This window comes from Varanus komodoensis, unplaced genomic scaffold, assembly GCF_004798865.1.
Source record: "Varanus komodoensis strain SLA01 unplaced genomic scaffold, ASM479886v1 scaffold3, whole genome shotgun sequence".
Lineage (NCBI taxonomy): Eukaryota > Metazoa > Chordata > Lepidosauria > Squamata > Varanidae > Varanus > Varanus komodoensis.
The window spans coordinates 23,849,217-23,866,087 of NW_025335761.1; the positions used below are offsets into that span (position 1 = coordinate 23,849,217).

Below are 16,871 nucleotides of genomic sequence, written 5' to 3' on the forward strand. Positions count from 1 at the left end.
TCCTGTCCCTTCCTGGCCCAAATCCCCGGACCAGTAAGATCGATGAGAAGGCCACTTGGGCCTTTAGCTCTCTGAGTTCAAAGTCCCTGGTGATCCTGACCACACCCTGCCTGGCCACGTTGTTTATGCCCACATGGATCACCAGGAGTGGCTGGCGACCCCCAGAGCAAACAAGTCGCTCCACTCTGTGCGCCCGTCAGGCAGCAAACCTCCCTTGTCTCCAGGTTGGGGTGGCACACTGCTGTCTCAGTGCCCCTCAGCGGGGAGTCCCCAACAACCACCCACCACGTCTTCCTGGTGGTGGTGAGCAGTCGTGCCCTGGCCCTCACCTCTCCTGCATTGGCCCCCTTGCCGCTTGTCATCCCAGGCTGGGGGTCCTGCTGGTCACTCAAGGACTCATCAGCCCCAGACTCCCCAAGTGGAGAGAACCTGTTTCCCAGCTCCAGATCAGTGCCAGGAGAAGGTCGTGCTGGCCTCCTCCTCCTGTGGGTGACATGCCTTCATGTCTCCCCGGCTGCTCCTCCCTTGGCCTCTCCCTCAACCCTCTGTCCAGAGGGGGCTGCTCCCGGAGGGCCTGGAGAGCTCTCTCGGCCCTCCGGCACCTCAACTCCTCCTCTAGCAGGACCACCAGCTTACACCGAGAGCAAGTATAACCCTGCCTCTCCTGGGGGAGAAGGGCAAACATGTCACAGCAGACAGCAACACCCATGACTCCTGCCAAGGCCATCACCTGGTCTGCCATTGGGAACTCTTCCAAGACCCTACCTTGGTCCCCCGCCTTGTCTGTCCTGCAGTATCCCTCACTCGCCCAGTTCTCTCAGACAAAAACCCACCCACACACACAAGAATAAAATAAAATTTAAATTGGAGGAAAAGCAAAGCAAAGCACAGAATAGCACAGAACGGCACAGCACAGAACAGCACGAAAGGAAGGAAGGACAGAGCAATTAAAAAAACCCCAATAGAACAAGACAAACAAAAACCCTCAGACTCCGAGGGGAGTCCCCGGGCAGCCCAGGCCGCAGCTAAGGGACGCAGACAAGGGACGACACCTTATCAGTCCCTCAGGCCGGTGGCCCCACCTGTCCGCTTCCTCCTGGCCCCTCCAGCCTCTCTGGCCCCACCCCCTTCCTCTCTGCTGCTCCTGACCCTCTGCTTCTCTGCCCAGCTCCTACCTTGCCTTCGCCAGTCCCCTGGCCACTCAGCACTCTCTCCCAGCCTGTGCCTCTGCTGCTCAATCAATACTTCTTTTTGAGGTGGAAAGGATACAGACACTATTAAATCCACAGTCATCAGTCCATTACCTGATAATTCACTATTTACAGTGTAAATTTTACACTGTCCCTTCTACTCAATTTTGTAAGTGTATTAACTTGGCAGTTGCCAGAATCTTCTGGTATGTCTGGAAGACTTCACATTCAAGCTCATACACTAGGTGTAACTTTCAGTGATTAGACACAAGAGTTTTAACTTTTGGCCTCCAAACTGATAGGGAACATTGATTCCTATTGATCCTGCTAACATTATTACACATGAAGAAAATGGGGTATTCAGAATGGATAAACCCATTGAACACTGAATAATTTATTGTGTAAGAGTATCATACCTCATGCTGCTCAGGTGACAACTAAAAAGATGAAAACATCTTAGTCTGGCAAAACACTGTATTCAGCAGCTGTGTCCAATTCATAACAACTGAAGTAGATTCTGTCACAGCTGCTAACTTACATCCATGTGAACAAGTGTTGACTCTCTCCCATCCCAAGTTATATGGCTGAAGAGGATCCAGACAATGAAATGGGTTGCTGTGATGCCAGCCCCACATTCATCATACAGCTGCCTTGATCTCATCCTTGCCATCCACACCATTATATGCAATTGTCTGATCCAGGGAAAGACAGCAAGTATAGTCTTTGGCTGGAGCTTGAAAACCTTCAGCTGAAGTCCTAATTCCTGTGGAAGACTACACAAAGGCCCGTATGGGGAGGCTTCCTTGGATCTGGCATCTTCACACAATATTTTAGACACTGGGGACAGGGTCCAGAAAGTCATATGACATCAGCAGTGAGCACAGGAGTACAGTTCCTCTACCTCTTGGAACACCTGGACTCCCTTCCCACATATAATGCATTTAGGACACTTTGCTTTTGTGGGATTGTTCCCATCGTGTAATGTTCCCTATGAATTGAATAGTATTAGTGCAGCTATTGGAAGACACATTTCACTTAAGCAATCATTTAAAAGCTTTGTGCTGCAAGATGCATGGAATTTCTGATTCACAAGATCCCTGTGGAAAATAAAATAACTTGGATGCTCATAAATAGCTCCCAGACCACGACAGCAACAGGACATCTTTTGGAATACTTGCTGAGAACTTTCTTAGCTACCAAGTAAGTGAAAAGAAGGCATGTCCATCTCTTGCAAACTAAATCAATATCGGTAGAACTTGAGTGCTGTCATGGGCTGCTATCAAAAATGGTGAGCAAGCACATCTCCTAAGCAAGAGCTAAGCATCTGCACTACTTCCTATTACTCCCCAGACAGGATGGAAGGTGCTGGTTTTAAGTAGGGGCACACAACGCAAATACTGGGGTGCACAACCCATACCGCCCCAGGCCTTAAATGCACCTCCAGAGTGTCATGAACCATCAGCCATTATTCCATTCCCCAGCAAACTTTATTTACACATTTTAAATCAGAGCCTAATAACATTGATATTTTGTTTTCTTTGGTCTATAGCTGCTATCTGAGTCACAAGGAACAAAACAAACAGTGGTAGGCTGGAAGATTTATTACTTAGTTGTGTTAAGTACATGGACATACAAACTGTTGAGAAGCAACACAATTAAGTTTTTCTTTTTAAACCAATGTTTCCATTATGACATTCTACATAATGTCATATAACATTACTGAAAAACGTAACTGCTTTGGTTCTTTCATTTAAAGAAAAGGTCAGAGTTAAATACATATGATTTGATTTGAATTCTCTGCATGACAGATTGTTTTACTTTCAAGAAAACCATTAATAAAGGGTCTTTATATAAAATCCACAGGGGCTTTTTGTTTGTTTGAAGGTTCTTTGATATTTGCACAACCACTTATTATTATTATATACCTTAATTACTTTACAAGCCTTGCTCCAAAAGCAACTTGAACAGAAAACTATACAGTTGTGTGCTGTGTATCAAATACAGGAAGAGAGGCAAGAACCAACATAAAGTTCCCAACAGTTCAAAAAGAGAAGGAATGTTTTCTCCTAAATACCTGTCAGAAATAGTTAGAGGAAACCATTCAGATCTAATGAAAATGACAATACCTTTAAATATCTTTCTGCTTAACTATTCACATTCCACACAGTGGAAATTATTTCCTGTAACTTAGAAATCAGGCTTTTAAAATCAACCTAGCAAGAAATGAAATCTGATAAACACCTAGATAAAATGGTGCAGTGAGAAATCTGGATAATATGAATGGACAAATTTGAAATCTGTTAGTGGTATAGATGAAGTCACAAAGTGAACAGAAAATACATCCACCCCAATCCAACAGGAGAAATTTGTACACAGAAAGGTGCTTTTGTGATGCTGATGGGTATATGGCTATAGATCATACTGCTTGTTCTGACATTAATTAACTGGATGAACGGGGGATGGTTTATGAAAGGAAAGTTGTATCCTCCTCTTGTAGTGCATGGGGCCACTTAAGAGAAAGTAAGTAATGGCAGGATACTTGTTTGATAGCTGTTGCCTGTAAACAAGAGTGGCTTCAATCTATGTGCTAATTCAGCCAACATGTTACTTGGTGGTCCTCTCACTGTAATGGTCTTGGTTTTCACTGTACAGATAAGCATTTGTACTGTAATAGGAGCATATGTGCATTTTTCTGGCAGGATGAATCAGGAACAGTTAATAGTATTCAGAAAGATAGCCTCCTGCAAATACACCTGAATGCACAATCAGGCAGTTGTCCATGGTCATTGACAGTACAAGCTGTGCAGATGTTAAAGATTTACTATAGGGTGGCCAGCTGTGGTTCCAGTACTTATAGACAACAATGGAATAAGTGATTGCTCATGCAAAATCCGGACAGCATGGAAAGCAGCACAGTATCTGCATAAAACATAATGGAGTCGTGAGAACATCTCATAAATCAATCACCCAGGGTGAATCCTGCATGCAAAGTAAAGCTAACCTTGCTCCTACTAAAACAAAATGTTAATATGAGTTAATGGTACCCATCCTCTATGCCAGCGATGGATAATCCGCAGCCCCCCAGATGTTGTTGGCTTACAGTTCCCATCATCCCTTACCACTGGCCATGACTGTAGTCCGATATCATTTGGAGGCTTGCAGGCTCCTGTGCTATCCCATTGTTCTCCTTCAGACTCTGACTAAAATTTCCATTCTACTTGGAAACATTTTTCCCCTTGCAGATCCATGTTCTTTTACCCTGTAATGGAAAAGACCCAGGAAGTACTAATGCACAGGATGAATGCTTCTAGAAGACACTTGGCTCTCCTAAAAATGTCTAGGTAGTTAATTCCAACAAAGAAAAAAATTCCTCACGTGCTGTTCATAAATGGCACATATTTGCATGGGCTATTTAAAAGGGTGTCGAAGCAAACTCCTCAACAGTTTAAGGAACGAATGTTGAGTTAGTGGATGTGCCCATGCTGCTGGTCACACACCCTGGCAGGCATGGCCTCTGTGTTCACAAGAATCTCAATTATATACAAACAGTGCCTCCTTTCTCATTAGTGTGAGTTGTAATGACCACCAGGAAATGCAGCAAGCCAAGGTACACAGGAACTGCATGGCTTAAGGGCTTTAACGCCCTTAAGCCATGCAGCACTTAAAAAATAGCCATCACCTCAGTTCACTGCAAATCCAGATCTCTAACAACAAATTAGCTGGGGAAATGGATGGGTACTGATAAAGCTTTCCCCACCCCTCAAGAAAGAGAATGTATGTCTATTGCATGTGGAATCACAATGCCTTTTTTAGCGTTTTGCTTTGGACAGGCTGTATAGAAAGGGTCTATATATTCATTCACACATATATTGGTTGTTTACAAGTATTACTGATTCAGGACATCAGCCACCCTAAAAAGCACAATGGTGTAATTTAACAGTTATGATTAGTTCAAAGAATATCACAGCCTATGATAAATACTATTCCTTCAGAAATGCCTTTTCTATATCCTTTAAGTTCTCTTCCTTTCTTTGACCTTCTCTTGCCTGTTACTTTTTTGTATCCCTCTTCCTTTTAACTCTAAGCTATGGATGTGTCTTCTATCCAAATAAAATTCATCATGTTAATTTCCATTCTTTACTACACCATTTACAAAGTTCTACCCGCAATGGCTGTTTCTGCAGCAGTCTACTTCTGCATCCCTTTTAATCATTTCCATTAGAATAGCCTCCCCTAAACTGACACCCTCCAGATGGGCTGGACTACAAATCCCATCACCCCCAGTCATTCACATCTGGTAGACACCAGGCTGAGGAAGGAAGGTTTACAAAGTAACTCTAAATCAAAAATACATTAATGCCCCTTTAACAACCAATATTGAAAATCATGAGAGTCAATGGCATAGATTGTGGTGAAAGAGGCAAATCACAAGTGCACAAACCCCAGCACACAGGTGAATTAGTGAGATACTGAACCTAGGAATAGGACTAAAGGTGTAAGTGACAACTTGCATTTCAAGTGATGGTATGACCCCAAACATGTGCCTTCATAGTTGAAGCTCACACTCCCACACAGATAGCATGCATTGTCTGTTGTGATTCTGTTTGGTTTGTGTTCCATCAGATGTATATAAGCAGGTCTGGCATCTGTATTCAAGGTGGTAAGGGCAGCAGATGGTGCCTATCCTACACAGCACCTTCTAGTCCAAGTCTATGGATATACAGCGGCATTCTTTCACTCTGGTGATCCTCTTTTTCTTCCTTGGGGGCTGCAGCTCTGGGCAGTTTAGTGTAATTGACATGGTGGTGAATTTCTTAGGTTTGCAGAAGGAACAGGACTGGAAGGAGCCTTCCTCTCTGCGAACATGCCTCGGGATGTAGAAGGAATTGCACTGGCCATAACAGAATCTGTTGATGATGGTTTGGCTGTTGCAGCCTTCCTCGTGAATGGTTTGCTTGAGTGGCTGAGTTTTACACCAGTCCCGTTTCAGGTACTTTCGCTCTGTGACGTGCAGAGCCTCTTGGCTGGACTCCAGCACCTCTTCAGAGGTTTTGGCTTTTTGTTTTCCACGGGGTCTGGAGCCTGGTTGGGGCGGTGGGAGTGGCGGCTGTTGCGTCTGTTCAGAATTATTCGGCTGATCCTTGTCAGGCGGTGGAATGGCTCCTTGTGATCCACGGTTTCTCTTATTCCCCTCTGCTGTGGGTAGCAGAAGTCCAAACAGAAGAAGAACACCAACTGTAGAAACTGTGCAAGCCATCCTAGAAAGTATGGAAAGGAATACTATCAATTTCACAGGTTATCATCCAAAATTTTAACTCAGAAGCTGCATGATGCTTTGCTCTGATACTTTACACAACCTGCTAGTTGGAAGCTGGACTAAGAGCTGATCTATACATGCAGAAAAATGTGGTGGTGGTAGAATAGTTCACAGGTAGAGAGAACTATACCATCTGAAGCCAGCAAAGCTGTTCATTTTGTATTGCTTCCTATGAATAAAACTCAGCAAGCAAAAAGAGTACAGGAGAATCATCCTCCTTGTGCTAGCTTCCTATTTTCAAATAGTTTTGTTCTTTTAAAAAAAGTAGAGGAGCATTCAAATATGGTATTCCCTGCCTGAAGTCTTACAGTCCATCAATCATCCTACTCATCCTACTGTATGTTTAAACCAGGCTACAGCTGCCTGGAGGAAGCCAAGTCTGAGGTAGCACAGAAGCCCATCTCTTGTTTATGGACTCAACTGGCCTAATTTCCTGCCTTCATGGCAGGTTTACAATAATGGACTTAGGGCTGAATTCAATGCATTCCAAGCAAGAAGTGAAGAAATTTAAGAGAGTCTTTCAACTTCCTAAAAAAGCCTGTTATCCAAAGAGTAAACATTTGTACCAGTCACCTATTATGGAATATGGACCCATCTACTGAACCTACATGTGGTCCATGAAGTTTTGCTTCCATAAATTGCCAGCAGGATTGGGGAATGAGGGCAAACTGAAGCAGGGCCATGGAACTTTAGCTCCTTGGCTCCTATTGTGCTCCCAATCTGGACTGGACACCATGCCTGCAGTTTCCATAGGAGAAAAGCTCCCATTTGCTAAAATGGGAATGTGTACCCTCCCATTAAACAACAGATACACTGAGGCCTGATCTGGACTGGGATCACACCAGGAACAAAGGCTTAGAGACCCTCCTGTCCCACACACACCACATCCCCAGTCCAGCACAGGTGCCCCATGTTGGTTGTTCTGCAAAGCAAGCAACACACAGATGTTGGCTGCAATTTGCCCCCAAGTCACTTGACTCTATATAAAACTGGTGAAGAATATAGCACTGAATCACTTGTTGATTAGCAAGGGCTAACTTTATAAACTGCAAGTCAATATGTTTTCTTAACTACCAGAAAGCATTTATTTACATACACCTCGGCTCACGAATGCCTTGGTTCACAAACAAACTGGGTCACAAACAAAAATTTCATTAAAATTTTGACATGGGTCACAAACTCTTGGGTGGCGACCAAGATTGCAGCCATCTCCCCCCACCCCCCGAGTGAAGAGATTGCCACAATCACAGTTGCTTTCATGCAGGGAAGGCATGTGTGATCACTGGCGCACTCCTGCAGGAAAGACGGGCGCAATCTCGGCCATCTCCCCCATGGCTGTGCTGTACCTGTCTTTCCTGCAGCAGCACGCATCTGATCATGCACACCTTCCCTGCATGATAGCAACTGTGATCGCAGCCATCTTGCCCCCCCCCCCGAGTGGGGAGATGGCCACGATCGCAGTTCCGTTTGTGCAGGGAAGATGTGCGTGATCACGGGCGCGCTGCTGCAGGAAAGACGGGCACAATCTCGGCCATCCCCCCTAAACCAGCACAATCGTGGCCATCTCCCCACCCCACCCCCGAGTGGGGAGATGGCCGCGATCGTGCTGGGGGTGGTGGTGGGGGAGATGGCCACAACCTTGCTTCACATTTTTCTGATTTAAAAAATGGTTACAGAACGAATTAACCTTATTTACATTGAACCTTATGGGGAAATTTAACTTGGCTCATGACCAATTTGGATCACAACCAGAGTGATCCAACTGATTAACCAACAGATTAAGTTCATGAACCAAGGTACCACTGTAGTAGGACAGAATCTAACTGGATCTTATGCCATCACCAATTCTGTTATGCATTGATGAGTCACTTGTGCAAGAGGTCCCTGCTGCTCGTGGACAGCAGATTAGGTGGGGCAGAAATGTTCCCCTCTGGAAAAAGGTTGGGCTGCAGGGCTTGCTTAAGGGAGCTCTGCCAGCATGCCTATTCCCAGAAATGGGTGTTTCTGTACATTTGGGGGTTTCCCTTAAGAAGCACTAAAGTGATCTTGTATAAGCAGCAGATCCCAGTTGTGCAATGGAGTTGATGTGATCCACCACTTGTGGATGGAAATCAGCAGGGCAAACAGGAGTTGGCAATGACTATAAGTATCCCACAACAGATCCTTGCCCATTATCTCTACTTTACTCTTCAGGAAAGATGTGGACAGAAAATAAGGTTTATTCCCAAGTTTCTTAGTTTGAGCAATTCTTAAAGATGAGAGATTTATCTTGTATCTCTAGCAGGGTTGGCAACAGATTTACCCTGAATTTGGCACAGAATCCTCTGTACCCATGAAAATGTACACAGAGAACCAGGATTCTCTACTGAATGAGGTAAGCTGTGATGTGGGGTGCAGAGCCCTACCTTTTGCAGAAAGCTGACCCTAATATCCAAGCTTCAATATCTGCACAACACAATTTAAAGTCATCTTTAAATTTTAACGCAAGGTACAAATACAACAAAGTTTTTACCAATTTACAAAAACAAGTAACACTCAAATTAATAGAAGTGTTACAGTTATTGCCTTTCTTCACTTTTGGCAGTTTAAACTATCAATTCCCTATTAGGAAAACAAGAAAAAGGAAACATTTAACTATGTCAAAACAGGGCTTATTTTCCTCAGACATTCACAAACATGGTCTTGCTGCTACACAGCTTAGACTGCAAGCAATGTATGACTGCTCACTTGTATCAATACTACAGTTCCAAAGAACAAAGACATCAAATGAATAAAAAATAAGAGTGTTAAGAGCCACTAGAAAAGGTGGTTTAGTTCACCCTTATCTACTATATTCTAAGAATGACCAATCAGATGTAATCTGTTTCAATGGTAATTGCTTCATTACCCAATTCCAAACAATTTTAAATCCTTCTCTTACAGAGGAACTATTAATTCTGGTTCCATTTATTTAAATGGACATTGCACCAGCTATGTCTGAGATCACTTTAGTGAAAAAGGTTAAGAGATTAGTCTAAAAAAATAATTCTAATTCTTAAAGCAAGTGTTGATATATGATTTGCCCCATGCTCAGACATTTCCTGAAACATCATCTAGGCCTGGAGAACACTACGCCTGCTGACTGGAATAACTCTGCATTTGGCAACAGCTACCCCATGCCTTAGGCTTCGGCAATGCATGTAAGCCAGAACTACTCATGAAGAGCACCCAGAAGCTTTAAAGGGTGCAAAGTGCATCAACTAGTTTATTAACCAATATGTGGTATTAAGATCCTAATCAGCCCACCTTGAAAGATTTGCATTGTTGTCATTTGTTTCCCAGACTCAATGAAAGTTGTTGTTCTTAACCTTTAATATCCTACATTATTTACAGCCCGGATATCCAAGAGACCATCTGTCTTGCTATGAACCTGTCTAACTAGTTAAGATCTGCAGAGAGGTTCTTCTGATATCACCATTTGCAGAAGTCTAATTGATGGACACACCTGAGAATACTTTCTCCTGCATTGCTCCCATTGTGGAATGTACTCCCCTCAGAGATATAACTGGGAACCAATCACTCTGCTTTTAAAAGATAAAATTTTAGCTTAACCTTTTAAATGGCTTTTACAAGTACTGTTTTTTATTAATGTTCATTGTTTTTGTTGTATCATATTGTTGCCTTTACTGTTCTGTTCTTTGTATCGGAGGGTTTTTAAAAAGGGGGGCAATGAAATCCAGTGTGATTGCTTGTAACTCCCTGAACTCAGAGTTTTATTGGCATCCAATGAAGGAGTGTGGAGACAAAGGCTGCCTCTACACTTCTTCTGCCCTACAAAAGACATAGACAACCCCACTTCACAGGGGGAAGAAAGTGAGGCTAAATTGTACTGTGACAGAGCTTCACTCTACCCCTTTTCTGCAAATGGCAACAAACCACTGGCTCCAAGATCGGTCTTCCAGCCTTGGAGTTGCAGCCAGCATGGGAAAAATTGCACCAGTTATGATGGCAGCAGGAGGGGCTCTGACTCTCCATGTGGATACAGGATTTCACCCTAAGGGAGTTCAAATAAAATAAATGAAGTGTAGCTGTGGTAGTAAAACTGCATGAGGAAGGGTGACCTCAGCCTAGCAGCCCCAAGACTAATATGAGATACAATAAGCTAATTTTTGCCCGATGAGGGGTGTACATGCATCTACACATAGTAAGAAATTGGTGGAATAGAAGAGCTATATCAAGGGGCAGATCCTTGGTTCAAACACAACTTGCCCACTCCCTTCAAGAAAGGGCCTGCAGGATACATTTCTAAAATGGTATTTAGGCCAAGCAATTTACTATTTTTCACATAAAACATTTATAAACTTGGATTTGAGAAAATGTTTTTATACAATCTTTCTTTGCATTCCTGATATTCATGAGTAAGTGAACAAAGCTTATTCTTAGTTTCAGTTTGTTTTTCTGTTCCCAAGTTAGCACTTCATTCTAACACTGGCATTGTCACTGTGATACTTTCTTCTTATAAATTTGTATGTTCATCTTTACGATGTTGACAGCTGTCAAGATTTAATTGAAATTGATCCTTCCTTACTGTATAAACTCTGGCATTAAAATTATCCTGTAAAATCACAATATAGATTTATAATTAGCACATATCTCCTGTTCTGTTTATCATATTAATTTGATTTATGCATATAGCATAATGGGACAATGTCCAACAATGTCAATCTACAAACTCAAATAGTGAGAGTGGGACTCCCCCAAATCTTTCCATTGCACCCTTAGTTGTTCATTATGCTTGTGCAAGTATTCAGCACAACCATAATTCTACAAATGTAACTTTAGCTGGCATCTCCTTGTGCATCGTTCAGAACCTAGCTTCACAACATCATTTGTATTACAGAAATAACACAGTTGGATGCTGTCCAAGGTGTATATGCTATTATTTGCAATCTATGTATTAGTCACAAGTCATTTCATTGTCCATTACTTTTGTACATTTAAACTAGGTCATTTTGTTTCTTTTCTTCTTGACTATAAGGCCATCTTTTCTCTTCTTGATGTAGGAAGAACCTCAATTGTTGCTGATAAAAGGATCCATCAGCTCTAATATGCTTCTCCAGAAATGAGGCCTGATCCAAGGGTGGTTCCCAAGTTCCAGCAAAAGAAAGGCAGAAAAACCAGTTTAATAAAATAAAGGCACAATCCCAGTAAAGGCACAATTTTGCTTACTGTCTATGCAACCATAAATGTGCATACAAGTGTACCTAGAGATACATTTTTACTTTGTTACTTCCCAGCAATAGTCAACTCTTAAGGAGAAATGCTACCTGCCAAATAGATGCTGGACTGAGCTAATGTGCTTGGTGACAAGAATTAAGAGCTGCTACACATGTGCTGAATGCTCCGATTTAGTGTCAGAGAGAGTCTTTTAGTAAAAGTGATGACTAATGATTCCATTATGCAAGTAGATTCTTTTTCATGTTCTTGGGAAAACACACATTCTTTCCTGAATGTTCAGTGGTGTGCTGCTTTCCAATGTCAAAATAGTAAACATAACATGAAGCCAATAGTAAGAATAATTCCTTTTCAGGATCAATAGAAACCCAAAGTACAGATTTTTAGGGAAAAACTTTCCTACCAAGATTCCATTCCTGAAAGTATTTTTGGTGTAGTTCTCACTCCTGAACTAGAACACTCTCTGCTGTTAAGCAACCCTTAAAGTAGTAATGGCTTTTCCTAACACTCCAGCTACCCCTAGCACAGGGATAGGGGTTCGTATGTCATGACACCCAATGGAAAGCTGGTCATCTGACACAACAGTTCACACTGATGGTTTAACCCATGAGAGGCTGTTATGTCATACAACTGATTCATTGTTTGATAGGAATTACACTCAGGGTAAGTGTTACAGGATCACAGCCCAAGAATACCAATGAAGTTGCTATTATAATAGTAGCATATACACAAAAACCTAAAAAAAAGCATGCATGGGTTGGTGAAGCAGAGCATTCTTAGATGGAGAGGAGACTAGTGTTCTTAACTCATGAGAATTTCTATAATACATTGCATGGGTGGTCAGACTTGCTCGATGGAAGAGCCACATACAGTCAATGTCACGTGTTTGACAGCTACAAGTGGGTGCCCAGGGGTGGCAGCCGTGGTTGGCGAGTGGCAGCCTGCAGGCAGAGGCAGCAGGAAGCAGCAACCAGGTGCCTGCAGACAGCAAGCTGCAAAATAAACGAAGAGCCACATGCAGCTCGCAAGCCTCAGCTTGGCCACCCCGATAAATGGTCTGCATTTTTAATTATTTTGGAGTGTTCTGGAAGTAGGAAAGATTAATGGTGAAAAACTGATCATTTGGTGTATTAGCTGTCAGAGAAAGCTGCACAGATCTAACCTGCTTTTCCTCCGTTCATGAAGGTTGAAATACTTCTCCTAAGGATTAGCTACTGATAGCAAGAGATTTAAACTAAAGATATTTGTGGGTTCTTTAAACTGACCCCTTTTTCTTTTGGGTCCCTAATTTTGCCTTTGGCCCCATCCCCAATGTATGTAGTCACTGAAAGTTCTCTGAAGCTCAACTCATCCCTCAGGCTGAAAGAGGTTCTGCATCCCTGCTGCAACTGAAACTTGCATTGTATCCTGATTTATGCTTAATTATCTGCACTGTCAAAATGGACTTCTCTGCTCCCTCCTTTCCAGAATAACCCTTGTAAGGCTCTGGAAACACTATACAATGGGTTGATTCACCTAACAGGATAGCCTATTGGGGGTTAGTTACTAGGTTATGCAAGGGTTGTTTAACCTTCAAATAATTTTCATCAGCTGTCTTCAGATAATGCAACAAGCCATAACAAGCCCTAGCTGAGAAATTCATATTCATAATGTCAAAGGGTACACACCACAGTTTCTTGTGGATAAATTAATTCAAAATGGGCGGCTGCTGCTGTATTATGCAGGTGAGGTCAGAATCAGAAGAACCCTGAAGAATCAAGCAAATTGCCATGTGTTGGGAGATTCCCAAAACTGGAAAGACGGTCCTTCTGAAAACAGAGCACTTTCTTTTCTAAGAAGCAGATCCTGCTATACCCCCTTGTCTCAATATTTTTTGAAAAGGTTGCTAAAAGGGTTCCACAAACAATCTTAATGATCATCACTCAAGTATGTTGAGTGTTTTATATACTGCAACCATCCATTTTTTAGTGCAACCTTTCCTCTACTAAAATAAGGGTCCTTTGTCTATAGCAGAACAGTATTTCTCTTTTCCAGGATTTGCTTCAAGGAACACCCCCCCCCCCCATTTTTCAGGAGCTCAGCCTTTAGGAGCGTCCACATGAGGCTTCTTACTGTGCAATCAGCCTGCCTCATTCATGAAACTTTATGGTGTGGAGTCCTGAAAATACTGCCTTCTGCTTGCAAGCCTGCCATGCTTTCCCACCACTTTTTCCATTTTTCACCGTTTTATAAAAAGATATGTTGTGGGGCATGGTGGGGGGAAGGATACAACAGAAGGGCAGGCATTGATACTGGCCAAATCGAAACTCTTCCTGCCTCTTCAAATGGGAGGGCTTCTCCCTTGCTGCCCTTTACCCCTGAATCTGCCTCCTAGAACAGCTGGGTGCATGCAATGTGCAGAAGATACAGACAGAACTACAGAGGTGTTTAGCTTGTCCCGTGAAAACCATTACACCAGGCCTTCTCTTCTCAAAGATGCCCTTTTAGCAAGTTGCTCCTTGAGGAATGCACAGGACGAACCTCACCACGGATAACCCAGCAGTCTCCCAGCCCTCAGTTTCCTGAAGGCTTGAAGCTACAGATTCAAGCTCAGGCCTACTTGGAGATGGGCATCTGTGTCAGCCTGGTTGCTTAGGACTTGCGCCTAAGGGCCAAGTCTGGAAAACATACAAAGCAAGGAGGTGAGACTGGGCGAAGTGTTTGGTGGCGGCTTGGGGTCTGTGGGTTCCTTCCTACCACGAGAGACAGAAAGTACCCTGAAGTCCAACTTCGTTGGAAAAAAGCATCCCGCAGCAGTGGACAACTTTAACCTACAATTCCCATTCTACCTCCCCATCGTCTTTGGGGGCTGCAGCTGATGGCAATTTTACGCATCCAAATTCTGGGCCTCCACGTTGCCCCCGCCGAGAAAGAGGCTGCAGTCGAAGGCGAGGCGCGCACAGCCGCCACCCAGGCCCGCAAGAGCCGCGCAGCCGAAGTTCGCCGCCCACGCAATGAAGCGCTGCTGGGGCGGCCGCGACCCATCCGGCTTTGCAGCGCAGCTGGCCGAGGGCTGCTGATCCGCGCCCGCCGAGTTGCGGCGCACTGCGGGGAGACAACAGCTCAGCACCAAGCGAGTAAACGACGGATTCTGCCCGTCTCGGTTATGACCAGCCTTAATGGCTAACACGCTGCCAGCAACTGCGTCGCCAGACATAATCTCTTGGACCCGAAATTATGGGAACTATTCGGAGTAAAACTCTGTGTATTTGACTCCAAACGTTTGCTTCTGGACACCCAAGAATTTTGCTGCACCAATCACACCCTAATTAATGCCTTTATCTACCCCTGCCCCCAATCCCGCCTGAAACTCCACGCTGCTGTAAACATTTTTAGGCAGTCTGCATAATTAATTGATTAATTAAGCGGCCGAACCACAGCGCAAACAAGACAAATCAGCATCCCAGTCCGTAGGACACAGAAGAAAGCCGATTTTTAAAATGGTAAGGCTCACGATAGATTGTACTGTTGCATTAGGAGGTGCAGAAAGATACTCAGAGAAAAGGCAGACTTGCACAGAGAATAAAATCGAACAAAAATCTCACTTAGAGTAGATCCAGTGAAATGAATGCGTTCAAGTTAGTGCTATTAATTTCAATAGGTCTACTCCAAGAACGGAGTATACTGGACTTTGTGCTGAGTTGGGAGCAAGCCCAAAAGGAACTGCTCCCGAACAAGCACGCGTAGGATCACGCGGTTAGTGTCATATTCACATAGAACGTATTTTAAGAAGTGTTCTCAAGCAAATGCACTTTGAAATCTCGAGTAGGAGCATTCATGTGAAACAGTGCAGAACTGCGGTCCATTTTGGTGTATTTTTCAACATTATAATCTCACACGCAGAAATACAAAACTTTGGCAAAATGTCCTATAAGCATCTACTGGGGAGCAAGTCCCAGGAAAATGAGTAGTTTCCAAGTAAATTACTCGCTTCCAAGTAAATTATATCAAGCGCTGCATGTAAAAGCAGCACCTTTGAAACCCGTTTAAGCAACATCTATTCCGGAATAAAGCCAACAGCATACGCTTCCTCAGAACAGATTAACTGACTCGCGCCTGGTAGCCGTTCTCCAGACTAAATTGTTTCCAATCATGATTTGGTATCTCGTAGTAGTTTTATAGGCTTCAACGGATTTTCTCCAATGTAGAGATTTGGGCTTCCACGAGACGTAAATTTCGTGAAATCAGAGGCCCTACCTACCACTTGCCCCAGGAAAAGTATGCCCCTCTTCCAATAGCAGTCTTCATGACTCGAAATAATTTACCTTGCAATAAAGCCGCCAAGCTCCCTTTCCCAGAATGGAGAGGTTCGTCTTACGCCAAGAGTAATCCTACCGACCCCGATGGCTTTACTCGAGAGTAAAAGCAACGGCTCTCCTCAGAGCAAAACGCCAGCCACATCCTTCCCACCCGGCCGTGAAGCTGCCCACTTCCTTCCTTCCTGCCCACTGTCACCTCACCTGCTGGCCGATCGCTGCTCCACAGGTTCGCTTCCCGCCTGGGGCGCTTCACTGAGGCGAGCGGCTGCTCCGAGAGCCCATTGGGCGGAGGGGGCACGCTCGCTCCGGCTGCCTCCGACTTGCAAGCGCGCCGCGCTGGCTCCCATTTAAATGCATGCCACCGGAGAGCGGCCCTCCTCATCATTGGCCAGAAGCGGCCTCCCAATCCGCGCCCCCTCCGAAAACGCTTCCAGCGACTGCCGCCAGGGAGGACTCACAGTCCCACGAAATCCGCGGCCGGAACTTCTCGTTCGCTGCACGGCCGCCACCCAGGGCTGCAGCTGGGCGAGCCATCTGCGCCCGCACCGGGGCGAGGAACGCGCAGGACCGCATCGGCTGTACGCGGCCGACTAAACTCCCCGCTGCGGCCGCCTCCTCCTCCTCCTTTTCTCCCACACTGGGTCTCGAAGCGGTGCAGTGGGAGCTTGGGGCGAACCCGGGCCCTTGCAGCCTAGCGGACCTCCACATGGTCCCAGTGGGGTGGCCGTCCCAGTATACGTTGGTGGTGGTGGTTGAATATTCTGTAGTCCTATGTCGGAACACTGCGCGTAGGGAGATGGACATTTTGCTGTTCCCCTTTTGGAATGTGCTATCCCTTTCTACAGCAAAACA

The 16,871-nt window shown here is 44.4% G+C and overlaps 1 protein-coding gene across 1 annotated transcript; it reads right to left on the bottom strand.

Moving 5' to 3' along the window:
* Window positions 1-2,773: 2,773 nt before the first annotated feature.
* GREM1 (gremlin 1, DAN family BMP antagonist) lies at window positions 2,774-16,338 on the bottom strand. Its single transcript, XM_044437013.1, has 2 exons — window positions 16,221-16,338; window positions 2,774-6,448 (listed from the first exon to the last, which is right to left on the bottom strand). Exon 2 carries the CDS (start codon window positions 6,445-6,447, stop codon window positions 5,890-5,892), a length of 558 nt encoding a protein of 185 aa, XP_044292948.1. The 5' UTR covers window position 6,448; window positions 16,221-16,338; the 3' UTR covers window positions 2,774-5,889.
* Window positions 16,339-16,871: the final 533 nt, after the last annotated feature.